General features: G+C 51.6%; 1 protein-coding gene across 1 annotated transcript in view; it reads right to left on the minus strand.

Annotated features, from left to right (window-relative positions):
* The window catches only part of DNHD1 (dynein heavy chain domain 1), a 49,251-nt gene that overhangs the window by 6,008 nt on the left and 16,903 nt on the right, over positions 1–26,340 (minus strand). Inside the window, 13 exon segments of the mRNA XM_087967702.1 lie at positions 714–929; positions 1,030–1,176; positions 1,251–1,692; positions 1,776–2,207; positions 4,042–4,224; positions 6,935–7,084; positions 13,029–13,131; positions 15,670–15,874; positions 16,401–16,609; positions 16,687–18,403; positions 18,484–18,787; positions 18,879–19,071; positions 26,187–26,319. Coding sequence (XP_087823828.1) covers positions 714–929; positions 1,030–1,176; positions 1,251–1,692; positions 1,776–2,207; positions 4,042–4,224; positions 6,935–7,084; positions 13,029–13,131; positions 15,670–15,874; positions 16,401–16,609; positions 16,687–18,403; positions 18,484–18,787; positions 18,879–19,071; positions 26,187–26,319 — 4,434 coding nt within the window.

The following is a 26,340-nucleotide window of genomic DNA, read 5'->3' on the forward strand; positions in this document are numbered from 1 at the left end:
CTTCCCCGCTTTCCCTCCCTCCCCCTCCCAGGAAGGGCAAAGGGCTGGTCTCGGGCTTCCCGATCCACCCCTGGAAAAGCAAGCAGTCCGCTGACCCTCTGGGTCTCCCACTTGCTGCAGAGTTGGGTTCACAGCTGATGTTCAGAGAGCTGGAATCCCCTCTCACCCCTTGGTTTCTTGCGAGATATTTGCCCAAATGCCTCAACGGGTCAACCTTCTTTCTTTTTCCTCTAATGTTCACCCAAATGCTCCTGAGACGAGCTCTTCACAAAATTCCTTACCGGGCAGGTGATCCTTCTGGACCGATCATCCTAAATATCGTATCATTCTTGGTATAACGCGAGTGTCATTTCAAGAATGATCCCTTTTGGGGCCGGGGCGGGGCCTGGTCTTTCTTAAATAAATTATTTCTTTCCAGCAGTACATTTCCACACCTCTGCAGTGGAAGGGAAGACTCCCTGCAGCCCCTCTTCCCCCCCGCCCCCCCACAGCTCCTCCTCCTCCTGGGGGGCTGAACCTCCATCTAGTTATTTGTGTCATTCGCCTCTTTTATGTAGTGGCTGAACTCACGAACGTGAGTCTGGACGGGGTACAATTAAAACAAGCTATTAGAAACATTAAAAATTATTCCACAATAAAACCAAGCAGCTGTCCGCCTTCTCACCCACACCCGTGACAGCCATTTGGGTGGTCTTGGTCGATTTCCTTCTCACCTGCAGCCAAAGACTTAACAGGCAGCTCGGTGCACAGGTACAAGGAAAAGGAAGGCGTGACGGGCAGGTGCTCAGCTTCCCCTCCGTCTTCTTCGGAGGCAGGGAAGAAAATGTTGCCCTCTGAGCAGCCCCAAAAGGGTCCCTTCTCCATCAACTGCTGGAGGGCCGAACACCAGGGAACATCCTTTTCAATGTCGGTCAGCAGCACAGGGTTGCCTGGAGGAGGAAGATGACAAAGGCGCTCAGGGCCGGCCTCGGTGCCTCTGCCCAACTTGCCCCAGGCACTGCCACGAACCTTGTCCCAGGTCTCACTCACCGAACTTGATGGCGTCCTTGAGGCTCTGCTCGAGGCCAGGGCTGGTCAGGGACAAGATCTCCAGGTTGTCCTCGGGGACCTCATCACTGCCTCCTTGCTCCACCATGTCCGGCACCAGGTCAGAGAGGGCCTGGGCCTGGGACTCCTCTGCAAAGGAGGGGCTGATGAGCACTGAGCCCTGGAAGGCAGTGCCTGGGGGCCGCTCCCCTCCTTTGCCTCACCCTCTTCCAAAGAGGAAGTCATCAGCAGCCAGGTCTGGGCCTGCTTGTCCGGGTCGACCAAGAGAGGCCACCGGTGGGCCCGCAGGCGGACGCTGGAATGGACGATCATGGCGGTAAGGCGACTCTCGGCATCCTTCGGCTTGTGCAGCCGATCCCAGAGGCGCTGCTGCTGAGCGGAACTGAGCAAAGAAGCCACCTTCAGTGGCTTCCGCAGTGAGAGCAGCGGTGGGCCGGAGGACGCCTGGCCCGGGCAGGGCAATTCCTTCTGCAGGAGCCAGCTGACATCACAGGGGCCCAGGGGAACCCGGGACCCTTCGCACATGGCCTGCCACTTCTCCAGCAGCTCCTTCCGCCGCAGTGGGGAGAAAGGACCCAGGTAGGAGACAATTGCAGAAGAGAGAAGGGCATCGCCGTGCACCGTGCTCTGCTGGAACTCCAGGTCCTGGGAGGGAAGAGGAGAGGTTAGAAGGCAGCCACCCTTCCCAGGAGAAGGCACCAGGGCCTCTGGCCTCAGCCATTCCTTACCTTGGCCATGGTCGTCCAGCTGGCCAGGTGCTCAGCCACGGAGCTCTCCACTGTGCTGGCCTCCTCTTTGGCCTGCAAGGACTGCGTGAGCTGCTGAAGCAGCTTCTCCTGGTGCTCCTGCTTCTGCCTCAGCTCCCGGATGCGGGCCTGGGTGGTGTCCCGCAGGTACTCTGAGTGAAGGCGCCGGTCGCCCAGGCTGACTTTCTCTGCGTTGATCTGGTCCTCGCAGGACTGCAGCTGCAGCATGGCCGGCTGCCACTCACGTAGCGCCCGGTGGTACCAGTAGACGGAGCAGATCCATTGATAAAGAGCTGCAGCTGCTTGGCTGGCATTCTGGATGGCAGCCACAGACAAACCCTTTTGGTCGACCACTTGGCCCAGAGCCTGGAAGAGCTGCGTGCCGAGAGTCTCCTTGGGGTAGAAGACCAGATCCTGGAAGGGAGAGAAGGTCTGGGAAAACAAGTCGGGACGGAGAGGGCCTGACCCTTCCCAGCGTGAGTGGCCTCAGGGCCCCTATGGCCCTGCCTGGCTTGGAGGCACGTCGGAGGAGGCCACCGCACACCTGGGGCTGGATCTCTGGGCCCGAGGGCAGGCAGTGAGCTCATGTCAGTGGCACAAAGGCTTAAATTGCCCAGACAGCAACTTTTCCAGTGCCTGCAGGAAGGGCGGCTGTCGTACATGTGCTTAGTGACCCATGTCCTTGGGCCAGATATTGACATAGATGATAAAATGAGAGAGAGAGAGAGAGAGAGAATGGTAGATTGTAGATAATTAGATGGCAGATGGGGCAATAGAGTTTCAGTCGCCATCCAACCTGAGCAGTAAAAAAAGGAACGCTCTCTTAAGATAAAAACAGCCGTCTATAGTCACCCATCCTGGGCAGCCTGGTTCACATCTGTACCCTCTTCCAGGGCCTTTTAGAACAGCATCAGAATAACCAGGTAGATCTAGCCGGCTTCCCACTGTCCCCATAGTTGCCGTGGATCGCACACCCTCCCTTTCCTTTGGGTCTCCTTGGGCAAAAGGGAAAACCCCCTCTAGAGAACCGTCACGGCGTATCTGGTGTTGACCACGAGAAAGGCCATACAAACTTGCTTTAGGGCACAGGTTTATCCAGCTCAGAAGGGTTCTAAATGCTTTTGGATGAGCAATACATTGAGACCATTTCCAATTGTCCAGTTTCCAGTTCAAATTTAGATTCCTCCTGGCGTCTTGCATCTGGTTCTGGGTACCACAGTTCAAAAAGGATGCCGACAAAGAGGAGAGGATTCCGAGCAGGGCTCCCAAGGCAATGAAGGGCCCGGAAGCACGGCCCTATGGGGAAGAGTTATAGGGTCTGGTTTTGTGTAGGAGCCGGCCGCTGGGCCGGCTGGCAGAGAAGACATCCAAGGGAGATGTGATAAGAGCGGGCCTCCCTCACGTAATGGACGGGTTGTGGGCGTATTCCCCGCTGCCCCAGCAGGCAGCGCCAGAGCCAGCGGGAGAAAGGAAGGAGAGAGGCTAGACAGAAGGAACACAGAGTTAGCCAGGGGAAGAGAGGAGGAGGGTGGATGCTGTAGTGCAGAGAGGGGCAGGAAGCCGTTGTAGCTGAAAATGGGGCTTGGGAGCCCATGTTCGCTGGCCGAGTACTCGGGCCACCACAGGCTCCCCTGACATGAGTGATGTCGCTCTCGCCACGCCCCCTGGCCACGCACCCCCAAGGTCAAACACAACTCTGATGCGGCCCTAAAAAAAACAACAGAATTTGATACCCCTGCTAGAGTGGGTCTGCCTTGGGCAGAGAGTGGGAATCACTCCACCCTTCTGATGTATGTGCTGCTCTGTAATGGTGGCAGGAGGAAGTCAGCCCCTGCCTGGTGGTTAAAGGGCCAGAAGCCGCAGGGAGACTGTCCCGGGCACCTTTCTGGGTGCTTGCCCCCAGCCCCCACCTTCCTCCTTTTCTTTCAGCCCAGCCCACCTCACTGGGTTGCTGTGGATATAAAATAAAGGGAGCAGATCTAACAAGTAATCAAAACAAATGAATTCTGGATTGATACCACTGAAATTTGCTTTCTCTGCAGAAGGTAAAGTTCTTGTGACAATATTTTTCCAAGCATCGGCCACCTCTGGACCACACACTTTGGAGACTCGGAAAGGACCAAGAAGGGCAAAGCTGCACAAACCCTCAGTCAGGAAGGAAGCGGGGGGGGGGTGTTAGGGTTGGCTGCATGTCTTTCTGGGCCATTTACAGCATCAGCCAGGATGGGAGGGAAGGAGGGGTTCTCACCTGGTAGAAATCCTCCTTGTTGAGCAAAAGCTTGGCGCTCTCCCACCCGGGCTCCACCTGGAACATCAGGCAGAGGGGGTCGGTCACCTGGACCACCAAAGCGGGGGGTTGCCGATAACTTCGCAGCTCCTCGATGTCCTGCACTCGGAGGGCAGCCAGGGCAGCCTTGTAGTCCTGGCTCACCTGAAAAGAAGGGGGTGGCTGGGCAGACCCTCGCTCTGTCCCGGGGCCTTCTTTGGGGCCAGCCCCCCATCCCAACCCCCGGGGGAGAGAGCTTGGGTTAGGTGATCGCCAAAGGGCAAGCGCTCTTCCCCGAGTGCTGCCAGAGGGAACTCTGTCACAGACGGAACCCACAACCTGCCTTGCCCCACCGCCAGCCCTGATAGGAGAGCTGGATGCAGTGGGGGGAGGGGGGCCCTCTGGCGCCTGACGGGTCATTCCCAGCACTTTGAACTGAACCCAGGAGCAGTGACAGCTAATGCAGCTGGCAGAGCCCATGTGTAAAGTGCCCGGATTGAAGAGTGCCCAGAATGGTCTGCATTCTGTACCAGCTGCAACTTCCAGAGGCTCTTCAAGGGCAGCCCCAGGAAGAGGTTTATGGCTTTGCTTAGTTGGCCTGGGGCAGAAATGCCAACTGGGGATCAAGAGCGTAATCCAAGGCAACCCCACAGAAAGCAGTTGGCCCCTGCTCCATCGGGAACACCGGATCCAAAGGTTGAGACCCCTGTCCCGAAGGAGGCTCGGGATGATCTGGCCCTGGCCCTGGCCGTCATGGGAGCCGGGACCATCTCAAACCCCTCCCTCCCAGTGAAAGCAGTCTGTCGTCTTGGAACCCGAGGCAGGGAGGCTGCTGTGGTCCGGGAGTAGCAGTCCCAACCGATCCCTGGAGGCCACCAAAGCAAAGAGAGCCTCCCTTCCAGGGTGACAGAAGGCACCCTGACGGATGCACCCTCATTCTATAGCCACAGGCCAGCTGAGCCACTGGTTTCAGGGAGATGTGAATCAGGAGTGGAGGGCGCGCTAAACCCCACAGGGCCCAGGGCTTGGACCTCTCGCTCCCAACCAACGCTTGCTGGAACCAACCTCAGAGGAAGAGGAAGCAGCAGCCCAAGGCAGCGCTGCTCAGCCCAACTCCCGGACCTGGTCCACGACGCCATAGCCCATGGTTCCCAAAGCCTCCGAGGGATTGGGAAGGACCAGGATGAATGCTCCTGCCCATCTCTCTCCCACCAGAGGTCACCCAAAACGGCAACCAATGCCGTTTTGGTCCCATGCGTTAGCTGGAGACTTGATGAAAGAAGCCCAAACGGGCTGCTTGCATCCCGGATCCTCTGAAGCTATGGGACGACCACCTGCTCTAAAAAGAGAGAAGCTGGGTGAAAATTGTCCTGTATGGCTGGATTTAGCAATGGCTTTGTGAGAAAGGGGCAAATGAGGAGGACAGGCCCCTCCCTCTCCAGGAATAATGAAAACACCGCTAGAACCGGGCCCTGCGTCACCGCCTGGGAGGCTTTCTGCAGCCGGGGGGGGTATTGTTGCCAGCTCAACAAGGATCCTTTGCCTTGTAGTGATCCTCATATTTTTAAACTAAGACTGACTCTTCCCATCAGCTTGACAGCACAAATTCAGCCCTCTTCTCCAGATAATACATTTTAAAAATGATGTGTCATCAAGTTGTTTTCAACTCCTAGTGCCCCCCCCCCCGCCCCCCAATGGGTGGGTTTCCCCATGAGCCTGTGCCTCCAATCCGCCCTTCCCAGTCTCCCACTCGCAGCCACTGGGGCCGAGGGGCTCCCCCTTGCTGCCAGCCTTTGCTTTCACTGCCCCCCAGCATGGGCAGGCCTTCTCCCGAGCAGCAGCGCTGCTTTTGGGGTCCAGAGGAGGATGGTGTGAGCCCGGGAGAACTCTGGGTTGATCCATTCCACGAGGGGTTTGGACCCTCCAAAGCCCAAAGGCTCCTCTCCTCTCGCTTCTTTGACGCCCTGCATCCATTTCCATAGAGGGTCACAGGGAAGAGTCTGGCCCTCGAGAGCACAGAGCCATCGTCACATTGGAGCATCTTCTCCAGGCGGCTGCTCATCTGGCCCTTAGTTTCTGACTGCTTGTCATTTGCGGCTGACCATTAACCCTCAAAGGCAGAAGCTCCCCATCACTTTGCCACCTTCCTTGTCGATTCTGAGGCCAGTTGTTCTGTCTGCTGTCCTTACTTTGGTCTCCTACGTAGTCAGCTTTGGTCCCGTGTTTTCACGATGCTCGTGACTCTTAGTGCAAGGGCGTGCAAGGATCCCGGGCCTTTTCAGCTGCCAGGATAGCATCGCCAGCAGAGCAGAGTTTACGGGCGCTTCTTCCTCCACTTGACTCACCTTCCAATCCAGGCTCCCTAACGCATATCCCACACACACACACACACACACACAGGATGAAGAAAGAAGGGGAGGAGGGTGTGGGGCCCTGGCCCCATCCTTTGCCAACTGGGAGCCGGTCTGCTTTTCCAGGTGTTCTTTTCACCTGACCAGAGGTTTCTCGTGGATTCCATTTTTTCTGAGCCCTTTCCGTTCAATCAAAGCTAAACTGAAACCATGAAGAAATGTAGACACAGACTTCCCAGTCGGTGTGACGATGAAAGCCCCCAAAGGTTGCTCTACTGAGAGACCCGAGATACTGGCTTGAGGCTTCCCGTTTCTTAGCTCTGAAGAGAGGGCATGGGGAGGGGAACGCCAGGAGCCCAGCCCTTCCCCCATGGAGAGCAAACGCCCCGCCAACACCCGGGGAGGGAGGAGCCCTTGCCCTCTTGAGGCAAATGAACGCAAGTGCAAACACAAGCATCACCCCACCCAGGCTCACAAACCCCCGGAGCGAGACGGCTGCAGAGCAGCAGCCCCACCACTGGTACCTTCTTCATGGCCGTCTCCTTCTTCTTCTCCAAAGCGTCTCTTTTCTTGGTCAGGACATCGATGCGAGCCTCAAACTTCCGGCACTCCACCTCCTGCTGCTTCAGCACCTCTTGTTCCCGTTCCACCTCCTTCTGGCTCTGGGCCATTTGCTGAATAGAACAGAATCCTTTATTGGCCGGTCATCCTCAGGGCAGAACAAGGAGCTGAGAAATGTAGGGCCACCATACCCACCTCTCCCTTTTTTTCATTTAAACACATCCACATGATTTCCCAGCATCCCTTGGGGGCTCCCTCCTATCTGCACGTCCCAAGTGAGCAGTGATTCTGTGCAGGGCTGGAGAGCTGGAGAGGGCGGCAGCTCAGCCCCAGGGGCAGCAGCCCTTTGCCCTAGAGCAGACCAGGAGGCAGACTTCAATGAAGGTGATCATGGCCGTGTCTTCCCTCCCTTCCCTCTCAAATCCCAGGTCATCTCCTGGCTCTGCGCCCCTCATGCTGCACTCTAATGAACCCTCTCTTTAAAAAAAAAAAAAAAAAAGAGCTGTGACATATTGCCATTGAAGTGCAACAGAGTTAATAAGTCAGTAAAAAAAACCTATGAATACCAATTTACAGCACAAATTAAGAAGAAGTTAGCAAATTAGAAAGAGTAATCTCATTCTTTCCTTTTTTAACTTATATTGATTGCATATTTTACACAAGGTAAAAGATAAATCTAAAGACAACTCAAACAGGGTGTCTTTTCTGGGTGCAAATCTTATGAAATCAAACCATATCTAATATATAAAATATAAAGTGGCAATCATGAAAACATGCACTCGGCTGGGATCAGGAGCCAGGGACAAAAAGGCACATCGACTCTCCAACATCAGCAAGGTGGGCGACTTTCCTGGCCGAGGATCCGGAGGGTTCTAGGAGGAGAGGCAGGGGAAGAAGCCCTGCCTGGATGCTCCCGAGGCAGGCAGAAGGTAAGCCCTTGACCCCCAGCCAATCTGCGTCCAACCCTCTGCAGATGCCCAAGGGGGCAAGGATTCCATGGGATCATTTGCTTCCTTGCAGCGGAGGGCTTGAGATGTGGCAGAGGACGAGGAGTGCCAAGGAGTGCCCACCTGCCAGCCTCGGTTCTCTAACCACGAGCCACCTCAACTGCTGCACTCACCCTGACCCTCACCCCCCCGAGGGCTGCTTCTCAACTGGGGGGAGCTATATTTCTCTGCGGGTGAAGAGCGCGCGGACAATACAACTCCTGAGCCCTTCTTAGTCCGTCCTGCTTGCCTCTTGGGAGCAGAATCTGCCAGGTTTCTGCAGCCACTTGGGTGCCTTCCTCAGTTCCGCTCGGCTCCCCCACCCACCCAAGGTAGGCCTCCGTTGCGTGTCTTGGGGTGCCACACTAAAAACGTAGACCAAGGCCCCTCCTCTGGTTCTCTGCAGGGATCTCCTGTCTCCCACGTGCCTCCATTTCCTGGGGCTGGAGTCTGAGGAAGCCATTGGAAAGAGGGGACTGTAAAACCACTTTCCTTTTATTTCCTCGACTCTTCTAGTTGCCCATCAACTAATATGCAACATTGGAACAGCCTCCCGAATTCCTGGTGTGCTTTGTCCTCCCAGTTCATCTTGAGTTCATCAGCAAGTCCTTCCCGAAACTGGCCAATCGGAGCAAGATCATCCCCCTCCGCTTCTTTGCCACATGATTATCCACTATCAGTTCGTGGCTTTGGAGGCTTCAGTGTTTCAGTTGGAAAATCTCTTGATTTATTGTGCCTAGGCTTTCTAAATCTTCCAAAGCAGCTCTACGTCTTCATCCCACAAGCGATGACTGCCATTAGTAGCCGCTTCTTACAGATCATCAAGAATAAGGTCAGCCTTGGGGCAATTCTATGAAATCCTGCTGGCCGACCTACCATAAACAATCCACACTGACCCCTCCTGCAAAAAAAGCCCCTCTCTTTGGCAGGCTTTCTACCAGAGTGAAGCAACAGGGGTTGGGCCAAAGGCTGTGGACTGGAACCCCCTCCCCTCTCTTTGGGCCCTGCCCTGACCTAACCATACAGCAACGTGCCCGCTCCCGTGTACTCCGCATTGAACTCAAAAACCGTCTAGACAATGGAGAGAAGGACCTGTACATTGACTACCATGCTGACTGTATCAAAAGTAAGCCACGCAACCCAATACTCAGCTTTTACCCTCAACCACAACCCTACCTCAACCGATCCACCATCACCCAAGACTAGGCACGCACGCCCCCAACTACCTCAATTCCAACTACTGCCGGTCTTAAATGCAAACTACTCAATGCAAGAAGCCTCGTGAATAAAATACCTGAATTTCTCATCCTCCTAAATATGGCTAACTTTGACATTATATTTGTCTGTGAAACATGGCTCAATGCATCTCTCCCCGACTCCATTACCACAGTAAGAGACTATCATGTTTACCGATCAGATCGTGAAAATCGTCGAGGTGGTGGTGTTGCTATCTTCTATAAAAAATCCTTACATCTAAAAAATATCCAAGTTACCCAGGAGCTTGCTCTTCCTGAGACCATCATCTGTGAACTATCCTTAAATATCACAATTCGATTCTTACTATGTTACAGAGCACCTGATTATGACATCGAACATGTAAACAAGCTAAATACATTACTAACATGGACTGCATCCTGCCCATACCCTTTTATCTTTCTTGGTGATTTCAATCTACCTCATATTGACTGGACCCTAAATGATTGTACAACTGAAATCATACACACAACCTTCTACAATGCTACTACAAATCTGGGACTGGAACAACTAGTAACCAACAACACTAGACTAAACAACTGCCTCGATCTCATCTTCTGCAATAGTTTGAATTTAATTTACGGAATACAAACTAAAGAACCCTTTTCCAGTAGCGACCACAATATGATTGACTTTTGTCTCAACATACGTCCACACAAAAATCACCACAATGATGTAATTCCCAATTGTAACTTCAAAAAGGCAACTATGATCTTATACACAACGATCTCTCATCCCTTGATTGGCAATCTCTATTCACTGGATGCAATACTGTTGAAGACCATTACAACATATTTTTACTTGAAGTCAAAAGAGTCATCAAACTATATGTACCAACAACAACTCCCAAAACAAAACAAAAAGCAGATTACCCATATCAATAAGGAAACTTCAATCCAAAAGAGATCACTCTGGCGGAAAAACAAATCTGATCACGTTGCCAATTTCAAAAACCGATACAAAAATTTATGCCACCAGATAAAGACCGAATGCACCAATTATCACATTAAACAAGAGGAAAACCTTCTAAGCACCAATTCCACCCGTGCTTTTTACAATTTTGTAAACAACAAACTAAAAGACTCAAGGTCCATCCCTCCCTTGATAGGACCTGATGGTAAAGACTGCAACGACGACACCATTAAAGCCAACATCTTTAACACATTCTTCGGCTCAGTATTTGTAAACAGCAATGGATCATGCCCAGTATTTCCTAGCCGTACCACAGATAACAACAATGATCTAATACATATCGATTTCACAGAAGACAATGTTGAAAAAGCACTACGCAACCTAAAACCATCTCTATCTATTGGACCGGATGGAATATGTGCCTACTTCTTAAGAAAGCTATCCACTGCCATAGCCAAACCTCTAAGCATAATCTTTGAAAAATCTTTCAGAACCAGCTCCTTGCCTAACCTATGGTCACAAGCCACAGTCATCCTCATCTTCAAAAAGGGAGACCCAAGCCTAGTTGAAAATTACAGGCCAATCTCCTTATGCTGCGTCACCTGTAAAGTCATGGAATCAATTATTAACCAATCCATCATCCTTCACTTAGAGACAAATAACCTACTCTCCAATAAACAATTTGGTTTCAGAAAAAACTATCCTGTAATCTGCAACTCTTACACTGCAAAAACATATGGACGACACAACTCGACCAGGGCAAAGCAAAAGACGCAATCTACATAGACTTCTGTAAAGCCTTTGATTCAGTGGTACACGACAAACTACTCCTAAAAATAAAATCCTATGGTATCTCTGGACAACTGAATAACTGGATAGAAGCATTCCTGTCAAACAGACAACAAATGGTCAAAATCGGGAGCGTACTATCAAATCCAGTACCTGTCAATAGTGGTGTTCCCCAAGGCAGTGTTCTAGGACCAACTCTCTTCATACTCTACATAAACGACCTCTGTGATCATATTAAGAGCAATTGCGTTCTCTTCGCTGATGATGTAAAGCTGTTCAATACCACAGACAATACTGCTACCCTACAAAAAGATCTTGACTATGTATCAGAGTGGTCAAACAAATGGCAACTTCAAATCTCAACAAATAAATGCTCTGTCTTACATATTGGCAAAAAAATCAGAAAATAAAATACAAGCTGAATAGTCAAGATCTTGTTGATGACTCAAGCTCTGTAAAGGACCTTGGAATACTCACCTCTAATGATCTAAGTGCTAGAGCCCACTGCAACTATATAGCCAAAAAGGCATTAAGAGTTGTTAACCTAATCCTACGTAGCTTTTTCTCTGGTAATATCACACTACTAACCAGAGCATACAAAACATTTGCTAGACCAATACTCGAATACAGTTCATCAGTCTGGAACCCACACTACGTATCTGATATTAGCACAATTGAGAAAGTCCAGAAATATTTCACAAGAAGAGTTCTCCACTCCTCTACTCGTTGTAGAATACCTTATGCCACCAGACTTGAAATTCTAGAACTTGAAAACCTTGAATTACGCCGTCTTCGGTCTGACTTAAGCATGGTATATAAAATCATACATTGCAATGTCCTACCTGTCAATGAATACTTCAGCTTCAACCATAACAACACAAGAGCACACAATAGATACAAATTCAAAGTAAACTGCACCAAACTTGATTGCAGGAAATACGACTTCAGCAATAGAGTGGTCAATGTCTGGAATACTCTACCCGACTCTGTAGTTTCTTCCCCAAACCCCAAAAACTTTAACCTTAGACTGTCTACTATTGACCTCACCCCTTTCCTAAGAGGTCTGTAGGGGGCGTGCATAAGCGCACCAACGTGCCTACCGTCCCTGTCCTATTGTTTCTCCTATTCTTTTATTTTTCTTATATGTACCCATTTCATGTATTCACAACTATGTATACATTTATACTTATTATCTTGTAAACAATTGGCAAATCAAATAAATAAATAAATAAATAAATAAATAAATAAATAAATAAATAAATAAAAGGGGTGGGTCGCAGCTCCCTCCCCGAGGGGCTTCTCGGCCAGTGCACAGCCTCCTGGGCATCCCACCGCCGAGCTTGCTTGCTGCAGAAGGAAGAGCCTTAAGCCAAGACAGCCCGACTCTCTTCTGGGATCCTAAGGCCCCACCTGAATGGGCCAGAAACTGCTCAACACTCGGGGGCTTTTCTTCCACCAAGGGTCCAACGTCTCAAAACCCAGCTGGTGGCTCTGGTTCCTGCTGGGAAAGCCCTGCTTTGGCCGCCAGAAATCCCTCGAGATAACAGAGGTGGATGATATTGGAGGCTGAAGGTCTGGAAGAGGGAGAAGCTCTGCCTTCTTCTGGAATTGACCCCTTCCTATTGGCCCCTTCTTTGGTAACCGAGAAGTGCCTTAAAAGGGTTAAATCATTGAGTGGGAAATTGGACCGAAGAAATGAAGGCACGGTTGGTGACACGCATCTTGTCCCTTTCTGTGGTTTGTGTGCTCACTGAGGACTAGATCCTAGGTGATCTAGCATTGTATATGTATACATTTCATTGCTCCCTTTCCACCCAGGTGCAGAACAAAACTCTTGCCCCCCTCCCGCCCCCGGAGGTGCTTAATTTAGTTGCGTTTGTTCTCTCCCAGCTTTCTCCATTGTATTCGTTGGATATTGGATACCATCCCATGAAGACCATCCCAGTGAAGGGAGTCTCCTATCGAAGGAAACACTTTGGAGAAATCATCTGGTCAAGAAATCAATTACCAGACAGAAAAGCCTTCCCTGCCGGAGCCCCTCTAGGACCTGCCTGGAGTCTCATCTGTGCTCTGAATTTTAAGCTATTTCTTAGCAAGTTATCACATCAAAACTCACCTGTTTAATCTTGATCAGTTTCTGCTGCAGGACCCGGACATCCCGCGTATGTTCTTGCTGCTTCTTGCTCACTTCTCCCATCTTCTGCAATGCCAGCTTCATCCTGCAGGGACAAAGCCTTTCGCTCCACCCCAGTACACCCCAGCCCCCTCAGGCATCCAACTGTACTCCAGGGAGCTGATGGGAGGAGGGGGGTTGGTTTACTGACAAGCTGCAGAAAAACAGCCACCCTCAAAACACGCACAGAGCGGGTTGCAAGGGCCAGCTGACTCTGCGCCTGGGGAACGACCTGGGCAGGTTTGGGCGCCTCCCTCCCTTTTGGGTACTGCAGGCCCAGAATATGTTCCTGTTGGTTACTGTGGGCGGTTTGCTAGGCCGTTGTCCAACAAAACTCTTCATTTTGCTCCGAGTTGGAGGCCAAGCAAGTGGGACATCGGTGGAGACAATGGACAGGACCTGCTGATTTCCCCTGGGACCCCCTGAGCTTGAGGCCCACATGATAAGGGCCTGAATCATTGCATTGTATGGCACAGCACGGAGCCTGGCTCTGAAAAATGAATATATCAAATGCCACATCAACTTTGGTTTGATAGAGGAAAAGCAGATAAATGTTTAAAGTTATGTATAAACGAGGAAAAGAGTAAGTTGATGAACTGGCATGCTTTGAGAGTATAGCACTTAGACCAGGGACTTTCGGACTTCAGGGACCACTCCATTCATAATTTTAAATCCCGCAGACCACTAATATGAATCCAGCATGTCTCTCACCTCTCTTTCTCTCTCATCTCTCTCTCTCTCTCTCCCATCTCTATTTCTTTCTGTCTCTCTGTATCTCTGTATCTCTCCTCTCTCTCTCATCTTTCTCCTCTCTCACATCTCCTTTCTCTCTCTCTTCTCTCTCTCTCCTCTCCTCTCCTCTCCTCATCCGGGCCAGCCAGTGTTTTGGAGCGGAGAGGAAGTCGTGCGTCTCCCAGGCACGCAGCATCAACGAGGGCCGGCCGGAAGAAACGCCCACAAGACCCAGCAAGAGATGAAGCTTCGCTCCCGCTTTGAAATATGGAGCAAATCTCCATCCCCCGCCCTTCCCTTTTCAGGCCAGGCCAGGCCAGGAGTGAGTGGGAGGGGTGGGCGAAGAACGGGGCCAGCCAGTGGTGGGTTCAACCGACAGGAAGCCACAGCAGGGGGAAGAAAGAGCTGGGCGTTGCTGCCTCTCGTTGCTTCGGCCCGTCTGCACCGCCATCCCCACCCGCTCTTGCCGCAACAGCACCGCTACCTTTTCCGGCCAGCGAGGGCTGTGCTACTCCTTGCACCTCCTGCAAAGTGGCAAGTTGCATGTTCCTCCCTCTACGGTGGAGATTTCCAGCCCCACCAAGCTGCCTGGCTAGTCCCATAATCCAGAGCTCTAGTCACAGGACTGGCCCATTGGTCATCCTAAAGCAGCTCCTCCACCGAAATTTTCTCGCGTTGGGGACCTCTGACTTAGACTTATATACTGCTTCAAAGTGCTTTTACAGCCCTCTCTAAGCAGTTGACTGAGTCACCTCTTGCCCCTAACAGTCTGGGTCCTTATTGTATCCACCTCGGAAGGATGGAAGGCTGAGTCAACCTTGAACCTGGTACAATTCGATCTGCCAAATTGCAGGCAGCCGGCAGTCAGCAGAAGTAGCCTGCAGTACTGCACTCTAACCACTGTGCCATTGCGGCTCATATGTCTGCTAAAGGTGGAGAAATCGATGAAGGAATTTTATAGCAGGCGAATACTAAGAGATTGGAAGCTTGTGATCCGATATGACAATGAATGTGTCAGGTTTGCTTGGCGCCTTGCTGGCACCCTGCCATCGAAGGCCAGGCGGGAGGAGGGGGACACCGGAGTGGGGAGGAAGGAACAAATGGGCAATAAACATGTATGAGGATGTGATGGGAAATAGGGAGGATGGGGAAAGGCAACTGGGTGAAGAGCAGGAGAGTTCGGAACCGGTTTGTGCCGGCACCCAAGGCCACGGACCCTGAGAAAGAATGTGGGTTACCCCAAACATCTCAGCGTTCTCAAAGCACCCAGGTGGACTCTTATTGGCTGAAGACGGACTGGTCATGCGCTGGGGTGAAAGGGGAAACCTCTTGTATCTTTTGAGTGTGGGAAATTCACTTCTAGCCTGACTCTACTGCAACCAGCATCTTTTAGTAAAAGAACCTACCACTTCATCTGACCCCCTGGAGTCGAGGGTCTTTCTTTCCTAAGAGATCGGACGGGAGCAGGTCTGACACCATGTTTGCTAAAAGATGTGGAAGTGAAACCTATATAAGGATGTCAGCTTTATTCCATTTTGCCAGAAAAACATAAAAGTTGAAAAGGGATGACAGGAATTGGTCAGGAATAGAAAAGAAAAAAACGAATTCAACGTCTCTTTCTTTCCTCTCTCGCCTCCAATTTCCTGCTTTGCACTCCTTTTCTGCACTTCAGGCATTCCAAGACTTACTCTGACTGGCAGCAGGTAGGCACGGATGGACATGTTTTAAAAATGGAGCAGCACAACCTCAACTCCTACACTTGTTTTAGACAATCTCGTGACAGGGTTCGGGAAAGCACTGCGGTTGAGAGAAGGCACAGGGCGCGTCTTGGCTCCCGAGGAGGCAGACTCACCGTTCGGCTCTCCTGGTGACCTGCTCCTGCAGGCTGTCAAACAGGTAGATGTAGGAATCCAGGAAGTCCAGGAAGCTCTTGGGGCTGACGAGGGGTAGGCTGTTGTCCAGGGAGGAGGCGTAGTCAGCTGCCGAGGAGTGGATCTGGGATGCAGCCACAGCCGTGTTGTGCAGCAGGTCCTTCTGGGCATGCAAGGACAGGGGCTCTGGCAGGCAACACGGGAGAACACCTGTTCAGGGAGACTGCAAGCACGGCGAGAAGAGGGGGAGGACCTCCTCCACACCCGATGCCTCTCCCCCTGCTGAAAGTAAAAGAGCACCTCTGGGACTTAATGGAGGGGGAGAGCAGCCCTGGGTGTAAACAGACTACTGTGAACTTCCTTTCCGGCCAGTATCTGGTAGGCCGGGTTGGGCTTCCAGCTGTAGCGTTTGTGGTCCCAGTGTTTTGCCGGCAGCTGAGGCTGCCCTTCACAGACAATGAGGTCAGCTCAGGTGGAAGCAGAGCACCCGTCTGTGGAGAGGAAAATCAAGGCTTCTGCTCTTTGGAGCACGATCCCTAAACCCTGAATCTGGGCGCTGCTCAGCACCTGGGCGGTTTGCTTGGGGAAAGAACTCCGAGGGCGAAGGAAGGAAATAAGAGGAGAAAGAGCAGCGTTCTGAGCATATGCCCTGAAGCCAGAGGGTGGGGCTAAAGGCAAAGGGAGTGAGGCCCCTTCTTTGGCTGGCACCAACCTCGGGTAAACCGTGTGGCACTCTTGAAGTGGCCCTTCAAGCGCTTGGAGGCCACCTGCAGCAAGGACTCCTGGCTCCAGTTCTGGTAGATCTCCAAGCTGCAGAGCGACTGAGCCAATGCTGTGGCTGTCAGGGGTGGGAGCGCCAAGGACCCAGGAGCCCCCAAGAGCAGGAACACGTGCAAGTTGGAACGCACCAACTGGAAGAACCTGCAAGGCCAAGAGAGCAGGGCGCTCTGAAGGAGCTCCGGCCCAGAGACGCTTCCCCTCTCCTCCCCCTTCCTTACTTCTGCAGCACGAGGTCCTCCCGCATGTTGCGCTTGATGCTCTGGTTCTCCTGCAGCATGGCCTGGATGATGGCCATGGAATCGTCCGAGCTGGAGAGTCCAGGGCAGGTGCCTTCGGTCATCAGCGCCAGGACCTGATGCAAGAGGGCCACACTCACTCCCGAGTGCACCAGCAGCATCACTCGCCTCCCCGTAATCCCAGCCTGCCAGCTTGCCGACCTCAGTAGTGCCAGTGCCTCTGCCTCACTAGCGCTTGCTGGCAGGTTAACGAGTTGGGTGTCTGTGGCATGAGCAACCAGAGCCACCAGGGACTGCCGGCCTGTGCCCCGGACAAAAGACACCAGGGCCCCGTGCCTGTCTGGTCCCCAGAGCAGGCGGGCCAGCCGTACCACATGCCTCAGTACGTCTGAGCACAACAAGAAGTCAGGGGGCAGGCAAGAGCGCAGCTGCGTCTCTAGGGTTTTCCAGAGCTTCTCCTGGTAGGGATTGTGCGCATTGGGGCCAGAGAAGTCAGGGCCCAGGTCCTTGCTGAAGACAATGTCTGCTGGGGACTCGCTCTGCAGGAGCAGGAGGTGAAGCGGCAGCAGTGGGCCAGAGCTGTCCTTCCTGCCTGAGCTGCGGCGCTTGACTCGCATGAGGAAAGACCGGTGGGGTGTGGCGTGAGCCTCGGACACTCTCATTTGGTTGGGCTTCCCACTGCTTGGCTTCTTCCCCACATCCACTTCTTCGGGCTCTGTTTCGGGGGTCTCGTTTTCTGGTTCTCCCAGGGCAACTTCTTCCCAGGGAGAGGGATCTGGTGGGTCAAGCGCCAGGGCTGGGGCCTGCTCCACAGGATCCCAGGAGTTTGGATAGCCACCGCTGTACGGGAACTCAGGCTCAGCTTGCAGAGTCAACAGGAGATGCTCCTCTCTGGGGTCCTCCTCCCCTACAGAGGCCGTGGCCAGACAGGTGTTGGACGTGCTGGGAAATTGAGTAGCGGTGTGTGTGTGAACAGAAGGAAGGGAGGGAACCACCCGCAGGACGCAATGCTTGGCGCAGAAGAGAGAGGTGGCGATTTCCAACAGTATTTGCTCACAGAGTTCCCGCTGCTGCTTTCCTCGCAGAGGGTCACAGAAGGTGCGTAGGCTCTCGTGCATCCAAAGCCGGATGACCAACCGGGTACTGAGTACTGCGGTGTACCCTGTGCCCACAGCCGGCCTCCCCATAACAGACATGCGCCTGGGGCTCGCCACCTTGGAACCGTGGTCTTCCGGGTGGGTGCTCAGATGAACCCCTGGGCGGGGCCGCAGCAGAAGCATCCCCTTGATCACCTTCGCAACATCGTGCAAAGAGAACTGGAAGAGGCAGCAGGCAGGGGAGGGGTGGAACCTTCTACTCACTGCTTCATAAGTGTCCAGGGTGGCCTTGACCACCGTGGAGGCCAACTCATGATGCCGGGTCAGCAGAGGAAATTTCTCCAGCCAGCTTAAAACCGTGCCAGTGTGCATGGTGAGCAAAGACTCCCTGCTCATGTCCGGGAGCACGACCGTGCTGAAAAGCCTGCCAAAACGAGGGCACAGCGGCAGGCTGCCGGTGATTGGGATGGAAAGCGTACCAAAGCAGTTGAAACCTGTGGCTGGCCACTGCTGCAGCTCCAGAGTCTCGGCGTGGTAGAACTGCTGGAGGGTGAGGGTCTGGCGCAGAGACTCAATCACAGGGCTGGTGCCTCGGACTGGATCTGGAAAGGAGGCGGAAGACCATATGGGACCTGGGCAGCGTTGTCTTAGGGAAGGGAGGGTGGAGGGGAGGGGAGCTCACCGACAAAAGCCAGGTGCAAATCCTCCATCAAGAAGAGGAAGTGTGCTTTGCTCACGGTGCCCCGAGTGGGCTTGCCAGTGGGGAAGAGGCCTTTCTCCCGCAGGGGGCTCTGAGACCTCCTGTGCAGCAGTTGGCGCAGGTGCCCTGTGCTGAACGCAGGCGTGAGGCACACCCGGTGATACAAGTAGTTGGGCTGCAGAAGCATCTCGGCAAAGGTAGATTTTCCACAGCCCGGCTCCCCGACCAGGAGGATGGGCTGGTCTGCGCCCAGCAACATGTTCAGTACAAAAAGCACCCGCTCGTTCTGCAGAGGAGGAAAACAAGGAGGCCATGGAGACACAGGTTTGTGCAGCACATCAGAAAGGGGGAATGGGAACCTCCGGATTCCACTGTACCTGCGGCAACACTGAGAAGCCCGCAGGAAGGGCCTTGATGTAACTGTGCAGATAACGGCCGTTGAAAGGCCTCAGAGTGCCGTCCTCGGCCAGAGGATAGAGATCAAAAGCGGAAACCGCTGCAGGGAGTTGGATGGACAAGCTGCTGTTACGGAGGGCCCTGCGGACAAAGCGGTCAAAGAGAGGCCAGTACCTATGCAAAGAGAGAGAGAGGAGGTTGGGCAGCCCAGAGTAAACCACGGTCCCCAAAAGGCTCCTTTCCCCTCCCTCCGTCTGCCCCCTGCCTCAAGGGCCTGGGTTTCCCACTTCCTGAACAGCACCCAGCACCCAGCAGGGCCATCTTCTGGGTCTCCTTCAGGCAAAGGACCTCATGTGTCTCTTCTGGACCAAAGAGTTTCAACCGCATGTCCTTCGTTCTGGGCCCCTGTGCGCTGACCCTTTCTTCAAACACCAACAAAAAAAGGGAGCCCATTTTGACAAAGGACAAACTGGCTAAACAACCGCTGCCGTTGCCACCAGCACCAGCACCGTCCAGGTAGCCACAGGGCCCCCCAGCTTTGCCTGTGCACTGATCAGACCTGGTCAAGCAAGCGGATGTGTTTTTAGGCTCTCCTGCAAACGGAAAGGAGAAGAACCAGTGAGGAGTCCGCCCAAGGATCAGCCAGAAAGGCTGCTGAGCAGCAGTGCTGGGCAGATGCCAGAGGCTCTATCAGCTCTCTCCTGGATGAAGCCAGGATCTACAGGGAGAGTTGGGAAACCTAGAACTAAGACTGGAATGACCGCACGGGGCAGTCCCTTCACCGTCAAGACTGCTGGGTGGCTTGGGAGTTCTTTTGGATTCTCAGCGAGGGTCTACGACTTTTCGGCTCCCACCCTTGGCCGTGCCCGCTTCTCTGCCAGCATTCCGCCTCTTTTCTCCTCGGCTGGCCCTCCCCTAGCTGTTCACCCACAGACCCTCTGTCCCAGGCCCTTCGGCACAGCCCATTCGTCCCGGGCTTTTGGCTGCCCGGGACAGTTAGCAGTCAGCCAGCAACCCGCAGAGCCCCCTCCAATATACACTACCTAAACTGAAGACCTAGTTTTAGCTCCAGTCTGGCCTTGGTGTGCTTGTGGATCCCAGATTGGATTTTACTGATTATTGTTATTGTTTTAGCACAGGCTGCCTGTGAACTGCACGTTTGTGTTGGCTTGTATTGTTTTTTAGTTGTAGTTGTAAGCCACTACCAGCTATGGAAGCGGATGGCTATAATAACTTTTAAATAATAATAAGATCAAGATATCCTATGGAAATAGTATCAAGAGTCTGAATGAAGACAATCACTGCCCGGACCCAAGAGTCCTTCAAACTGACCACCACATCAACCACACTGAAGAAACAGACCAAACTAGCCTACAAGAAACCAGATGAAGAATAGAGACAAGGCAAGGCAAAGTATTACACAACCACAGTGTATAAAAAGACAAAAGGCAAAGCAGATAACAAAACCTGGCAATGGCCAAGAGCAGAAAAACTGAAGAAAGAGACCGTGGAGCTAATTCTGGCTACACAAGACCGAGCCTCAGGAAAAAAGCCAGGACAGAGAAGACTGCGACAGACAGCAAATTCCATCAGTACAAAGAATCATAGATTCCAAGGGCTAGAAGGGAACTAGGACTTCTAGTCCAACCTGCTTTCCAAGGCAAAGAGTCCCTACAGCAACCCAGACAAATGCACGTTGAATCTTTTCTTAAAAGCCTCCAGCAATGAAGCACCCACAACTCCAGGAGGCAACTTCTGTTCCACCTACTAATTGTTCTTACGGTCCGGAAATTCCTCATTTCCAGGTTGAATCTCCTTCTGATCAGCTTCCCTCTGTTGCTTCTTGCCCTGCCCTCAGGTGCTTTGGAGAATAAATGGATGCCCTCTTCCCTGTGGCAGCCCTTCAAGTATTGGAAGGCTGCTCTCCGCCTCCCCTGAACATTTCTCTTCACTAGGCTAAGCAAACCTACGGTAATTCCCTTAGCTGTTCATTGTATGAGTTCTTCCCCCAGACCCCTTATCGTCTTCGTTGCGCTTCTCTGTGGTTTTTCTAGGGCCTCAGCATCTCTTTTGAATCATGGTGACCAGAAGTAGATGCAATATTCCAAGTGTGGTTTCATCAGTGCAGTATAAATCAGTACTGTGATTTCCCATGGTCTTCATGGTATCACTTATGGATGCAGTCTAGGACTGCGTTGGCTTTTTTTGGTGGCTACTACAGCACACAGTGGACTTATATGTAAGCAGAGAGTGAGACCTACATCCCTCTCAGTTACTATTGTTGAGCCAAATACCTCCTACTCTATACCTACGCATTTGGATTCAAGGCATAGGACCTTATTTTTCTCACCAATGAAAGGCATCTTGTTGGGCAGGGCCTAGTGCTCAGGCCTGTCAAAATCCTTCTGAATCTTGAGTGTATTTTCCAAGCCCATATCTATTCCCTAACCCTGGGGTACTTGAACGTATCCAAAGCAAGTAGTGTTCTTATCAATTCCTTGCCTATTTTGACCTGCATTGTGATTCTGTTTCTCACTGTGCTGGCTTTGATATGTTAGGCTATTTTTTTTCCCTTTTGTGTAAAGACAAAAGAAGGAATTAAGTAGTTCTGGTCTCTCCCTGCTGCCCACCACCTTCTTGCCTTCTTCTTCTATTGGTGGACCGATTATTTCTTTGTCATTCTTGTTGCTCCTTACATGTTGAATGAAATCTTGTTACTTTTGGCATTTGTTGGAAGTTTTAGCCTTCCTGACTCCATTTTTTCATTTTTCGGCCATTTGCTGGTATTCTGCTCTAGTTATATGCCCCTCTTTCCAATTTTTATACTTGTACTTTTTGTTCCTCAGTTTGTCAGAGCTCTTTATGCAACCATGCGGGTCTGATTTGGAGTCTCGGTTTTTCTTTCTCTGCAGTTTTATCTTTGTTTGGATCTTCATTATCTCTTTTTCTTGATTTTTCAGAGTATCCCAAACATTCTGTATTGTTTTCCCCTCTTAACATTTTTATCTAGGGAATCCTTCCTAATCTCTCTGTTAGCTTGCTGAAGTTGGCTCTCTTAAAGTCTGAGTTCAGTTTCTTCAGTTATCTCTGCCTGCATTATGATGAATTCTAGTATAACATGGTACTCTCCCCCCAAATTCCTACCACTTCCTCTCCCTCAACAATTTCATCTTTATTATTAAGAATTCAGATTGGTGTAGCTGACCCTCTAGTTCCTTTCTCCACCTTTTGGGAGATAAGACAGTCAACTAGACAGCCAGAAACTGGTTCAATCTCCCACTCCCTGAAGAGTTTATTTCTCAGCTGATGTCAGGGTAGTTAATGTCCCTCATTACCACAGTAGTAGGTTTCCTGTACACTTCAGTTAACTGATTTGCGAAAAATCCACCTATTTCCTCTGCTTGCTTAGATGGCCTTTAGTACACACCTATAGCAATGTCATTTCTTTTCTCCCTAATATTCACCCAAATACTTTCAAGATGGCTTTCATCCTTGGAATTGTGTATTTCTGTAGAGATATGGTAGTTCTTTACATGCATTGCAACTCCTGCCTCTCTTTGGTTGGGCCTGTTTCTTCTGAACTATTTATAACCTTCTAGCACTATGTCCAGTCATAGGTTCCATCTCATCAAGTTTCAGTAATAGCTACAATATTGTACTTGCTCTCGTGCACCAGGACCCCCAGAATTCTCCCTCCTCTTTGTTCCCTGTGCAAACAGCAGGTGAGTCTCCGGTCACCACCCACACGCCCTTTTTCACTCAGTGGACATGTCCTCTTTGTGACAGCCAAGCTATTTTTCTTCCTGTCACTAGAATGCTTGGTGAAGACCCCACTCCAGATGCCTGCGGGTTTTCTCCCGGGGAAGTGGGGGGGGATATGACATTGACTGTTCAACTCTACTGGCAGGGGTGCTCTTCTTGGGTATTTTTTGTCTTCTTCCTCTGGAGTTTAATTTTTCCTTGTAGTTGCTTGCTGCATTTAGTTTGAATACAAGCTTCTGCCTCTCTGAGTTATTCCTCAGTTTCATGCCTAAGACTCAGAGCAGCTAGACATGCTTCTAAACCTTCCACTTTCGGTGTTAGCAATCTAATCAGTTTGCACTTGGTGCGGATATAATTTAAGTCCTCCATGGGCAGGAGTGCAAGCATAGTGCACATCTTGCGGGTCACATCCAGCCTCTTTCTCCATGACACTGTTACTCTTCAGGATTTGTGCAGATGCAAATAGATATTCTCTTGTAGACTTCCTGCTTTAGAATTTTAATTGTAAGATTCCACTTAATTCACTGCATAAAGTTCTAGTTCTTTGCAGTTTCCAATGAATTCCTCTTTACTCTCCTATAACCCTTCAGTGTTATGCAGATGCTCCCAGTGACTTCCTTAGAAGTTGAGCAAGCAGGGGACCATCTGCAGAGACTGACTACAAGCAACAGCAAGACAAAGTAGCAACAATGGTGTATTGGAAGATTGCAAGAAGTATAATTTGCCTGCAAGCAAAAACTGTGGGACCACAAAATAGACAAAGTAATAGAAAATGAAGAAGTTGAATTGTTCTGGGACTTTAGAATTCAAAGAGCCAAGCATCTCCCACACAACACCCCAGACATTGGCCACCCCAGGTGGACAATGCCAAATCTAGTCTAAACATCGCACTACATGTGAGGATGCCACAGCGGCTGGTCCTCCTCCCTGCTTTGTAAAACAGCCACATAAGTTGTTGGGAGGCATCGTTTGGCAACTCAGGATTCCATATCCATGGGAGGCCGTTGGCACTCAGAGTTACAGAGAGGTTTGGGGGCCTGAAGTATGGAGGCAGGGCACCTCTGGGGCAGCACCCACACTCTGGAAGGCCAGCTGGCCTGTTGGTTCCTTTCTCAGAAGTTCCTCAAAACTGAGCTGTTTCAGAGGCCCTTCTCCCGATTCGGCTTGGCCATCCCCCTCCACTTTTCTCATTTAAAAAAAAAATTGTGTGTGTCTTTCATTGTTATTGTTTTTACTTGTGTTTGGCAGGTTTTTGGACTGGGCTGCAGATGGTTTAACTGTACTATTTCTTCTAAGTAGCCAAGTCTTTTTGGAATTACAGTGGGATAGAAGCGTATGTAATAGATGAGCATGTTATGATCTAGGTGGTCAAGGCAAAGCAGGCCTCCAGAGAGTCCTTTATTGCTTGAAGTAAATGTTCCAACCATGGCCCTCCAAGGACCAGTCAGGCTCCACTCCATGCTACCCCGGAGGCAGCCACCCTCGGTCCCCTAAACAACAAAGTGCACAGAACAGGAGCACGCTCAGAAGGCAAGGTCCAATCTACCAGGCGGGACAAGTCCACGAGGCAAACTGTAATCCACGAGGCAAAGGCAAAGGCACAAGACAGTCCGAAGTTCCAAGGCAAAAAGTAGAAGGCAGTTCTCAAAACTAGGCCAGGCAAAATATAAAAGGTGTGGCTCAAAGCCGGGGTCACCTGAGTAGTGCAAATGGGTGTGGAGCTTACAGCACAACCCTTTCAACCGTTCCAAGAAGGCTCCACACCCATTTGTGCCACTTAGGTGACCCTGAGGACAAACCTCCAAGAGGCCTCAATGACTCTCTAAAAGGATGCAAATGACCACCTGTCTGCAAGGAATCTCAATCCTTCTGTCAAACCCGACTTGAATCCACAGTTGCACCTTGCTGTTGCTTTCAGTTTGCCAAACAGCAAGGGGGGGGGGAGGCACATTCCTAAGGAGGGAGGGAGGGAGGCTCCGGAATGCAAGAGACGGCCGCCGTTGAGACATCGAAGTCAAGTTATGAAATGTTCGAGAAGCACAGACAGTCTCTTCCCAAAACAAAAGAACTGAACCCAATTGGTGAATGATGAACTGTGGGTGGCCCAGAGGTGGGGAAAGGGATTCTACCTATGTGGGGTTTTGTGGCAAAATCCCAGAACTGACTTTGCTTCTGCTGTACCTAGATGGGTCTTTCAATGAAGCTCTACTCTTGGTGATCTAAAAGAGCTGAGAGTTTCTTTGGTTGAATGTGCCAAATGGGACAGTTGACACCTTCCATTCCCCACCATCCAGTCAGGACTGCAGAAGCTTCTTGGATGAGAAGTGAAACGTCTTGGAAGAAAAGCCAGAAAGTCCAGCTGCCTCTTGGAAAAGCTCCTTGGCGACAGCCACGACCTGGATGGTTGAGAATCTCCCTGGAGTAGACGTTTCCTGGGCTTGCCTAAGCTCTGCTCTCGGTGCCCTTGGATCGAGTGTGTGTGTGTGGGGGGAGGCAGCTGTTCCTCCTCAGAGGGGCTGCGCCGCCTATCAGCACCACTGCCTGCCAGCAGCTGATCCTCCCCTGTGCCTGTGAGGGCAGGCAGCTCCCCGTCCTCTCCCCCAATGCACGAGGGGCCTGAGACGGCATCGTCCTCAGCCCTGGCCTCTCCAGACGCGCCAAGGGAGACGTGCCATCCCTGTCAGACGTGGCCCCAACTCCTCCCCCTCCGAACCAGGCTCCGATGGGACCACGACAGAGCACGTAAGCTGTGGGCACAGAACCTTGGTACTTTCCTGCCTCATTTGTGGCTTTCCAAGGAGGGTGTGTGTGTGTGTGTGTGTGTTGGCAGCTGAATTTCAAAGCTGAATTTCCGGATGCTTGACATGTGTGTGTGCACGTGTCACCTTGGAAAAGCTCAGCCGAGCCGCTCAGGGCAGGAGACAAGCAGCCAGGAGCGTGTCCCATTCAGATGGCTTACCCTCCCTTTGGCTGCACCGGACAAAAACAGCTCCTCCAAGAGACCCAGAGGGTAGTTTCCAAATGAACATGGCTCCTGAGCTGCCCCTTCACTCCTTGATATAGAAACATACTTTAAATGGGTCCTCCTTTAGGAAACTAAGACTGGAAATGAACTTATTTTTAGCTGCTCTGAATTTATCTTAACAGTGTGCAAAGCAGCTCAGGAACACTTGTGTTGTTTCCATAAAAGGAAAATGATAAAATAAAAATAAAGAGCTGCCGTATCAGCTCAAGTTACCCCAACCAGCTCATCCTCAACCCCGTTTGTCCGTAGCACCAAATGGCCCATGAGGGGACGGATGCCCATGGATGGTCTTGGGGCAGGGCGGGGGGGTGTTGTCAATGCCACCAAGGGGAGAGCCTGGGTGTGTGTGGGGGGGGCTGAGCCTGAGAAAATAGCTCTGGCCTGGTGCTAGCAAGGCCCTTTCCCCTTCTCCCAGCCTCCCTCCATCTTCTCTGCCTGGGCTCCCCACCCCCGGAACTCTCCTTCCTGGGAAAAAGGCGGCAAGTGGCAGAAGAGACCCTACCTGGTCTGCAGGTGGCTCCCAAAGCCCCAAACGTAGGCGAAGACAAAGATACTCTGGGCCAGCAGGGGGGGCTGGGCGGGGTCCTCATCCAGACTGTGAGCCTTCAAGCTGGTGGGTGGCCAGGAGCCGATTTCTAGAGGGGAGGAGGTGGGGG

Source organism: Notechis scutatus, chromosome 5, assembly GCF_049901735.1.
Source record: "Notechis scutatus isolate UNSWTSFEM ecotype Mainland chromosome 5, rNotScu1.2, whole genome shotgun sequence".
NCBI lineage: Eukaryota > Metazoa > Chordata > Lepidosauria > Squamata > Elapidae > Notechis > Notechis scutatus.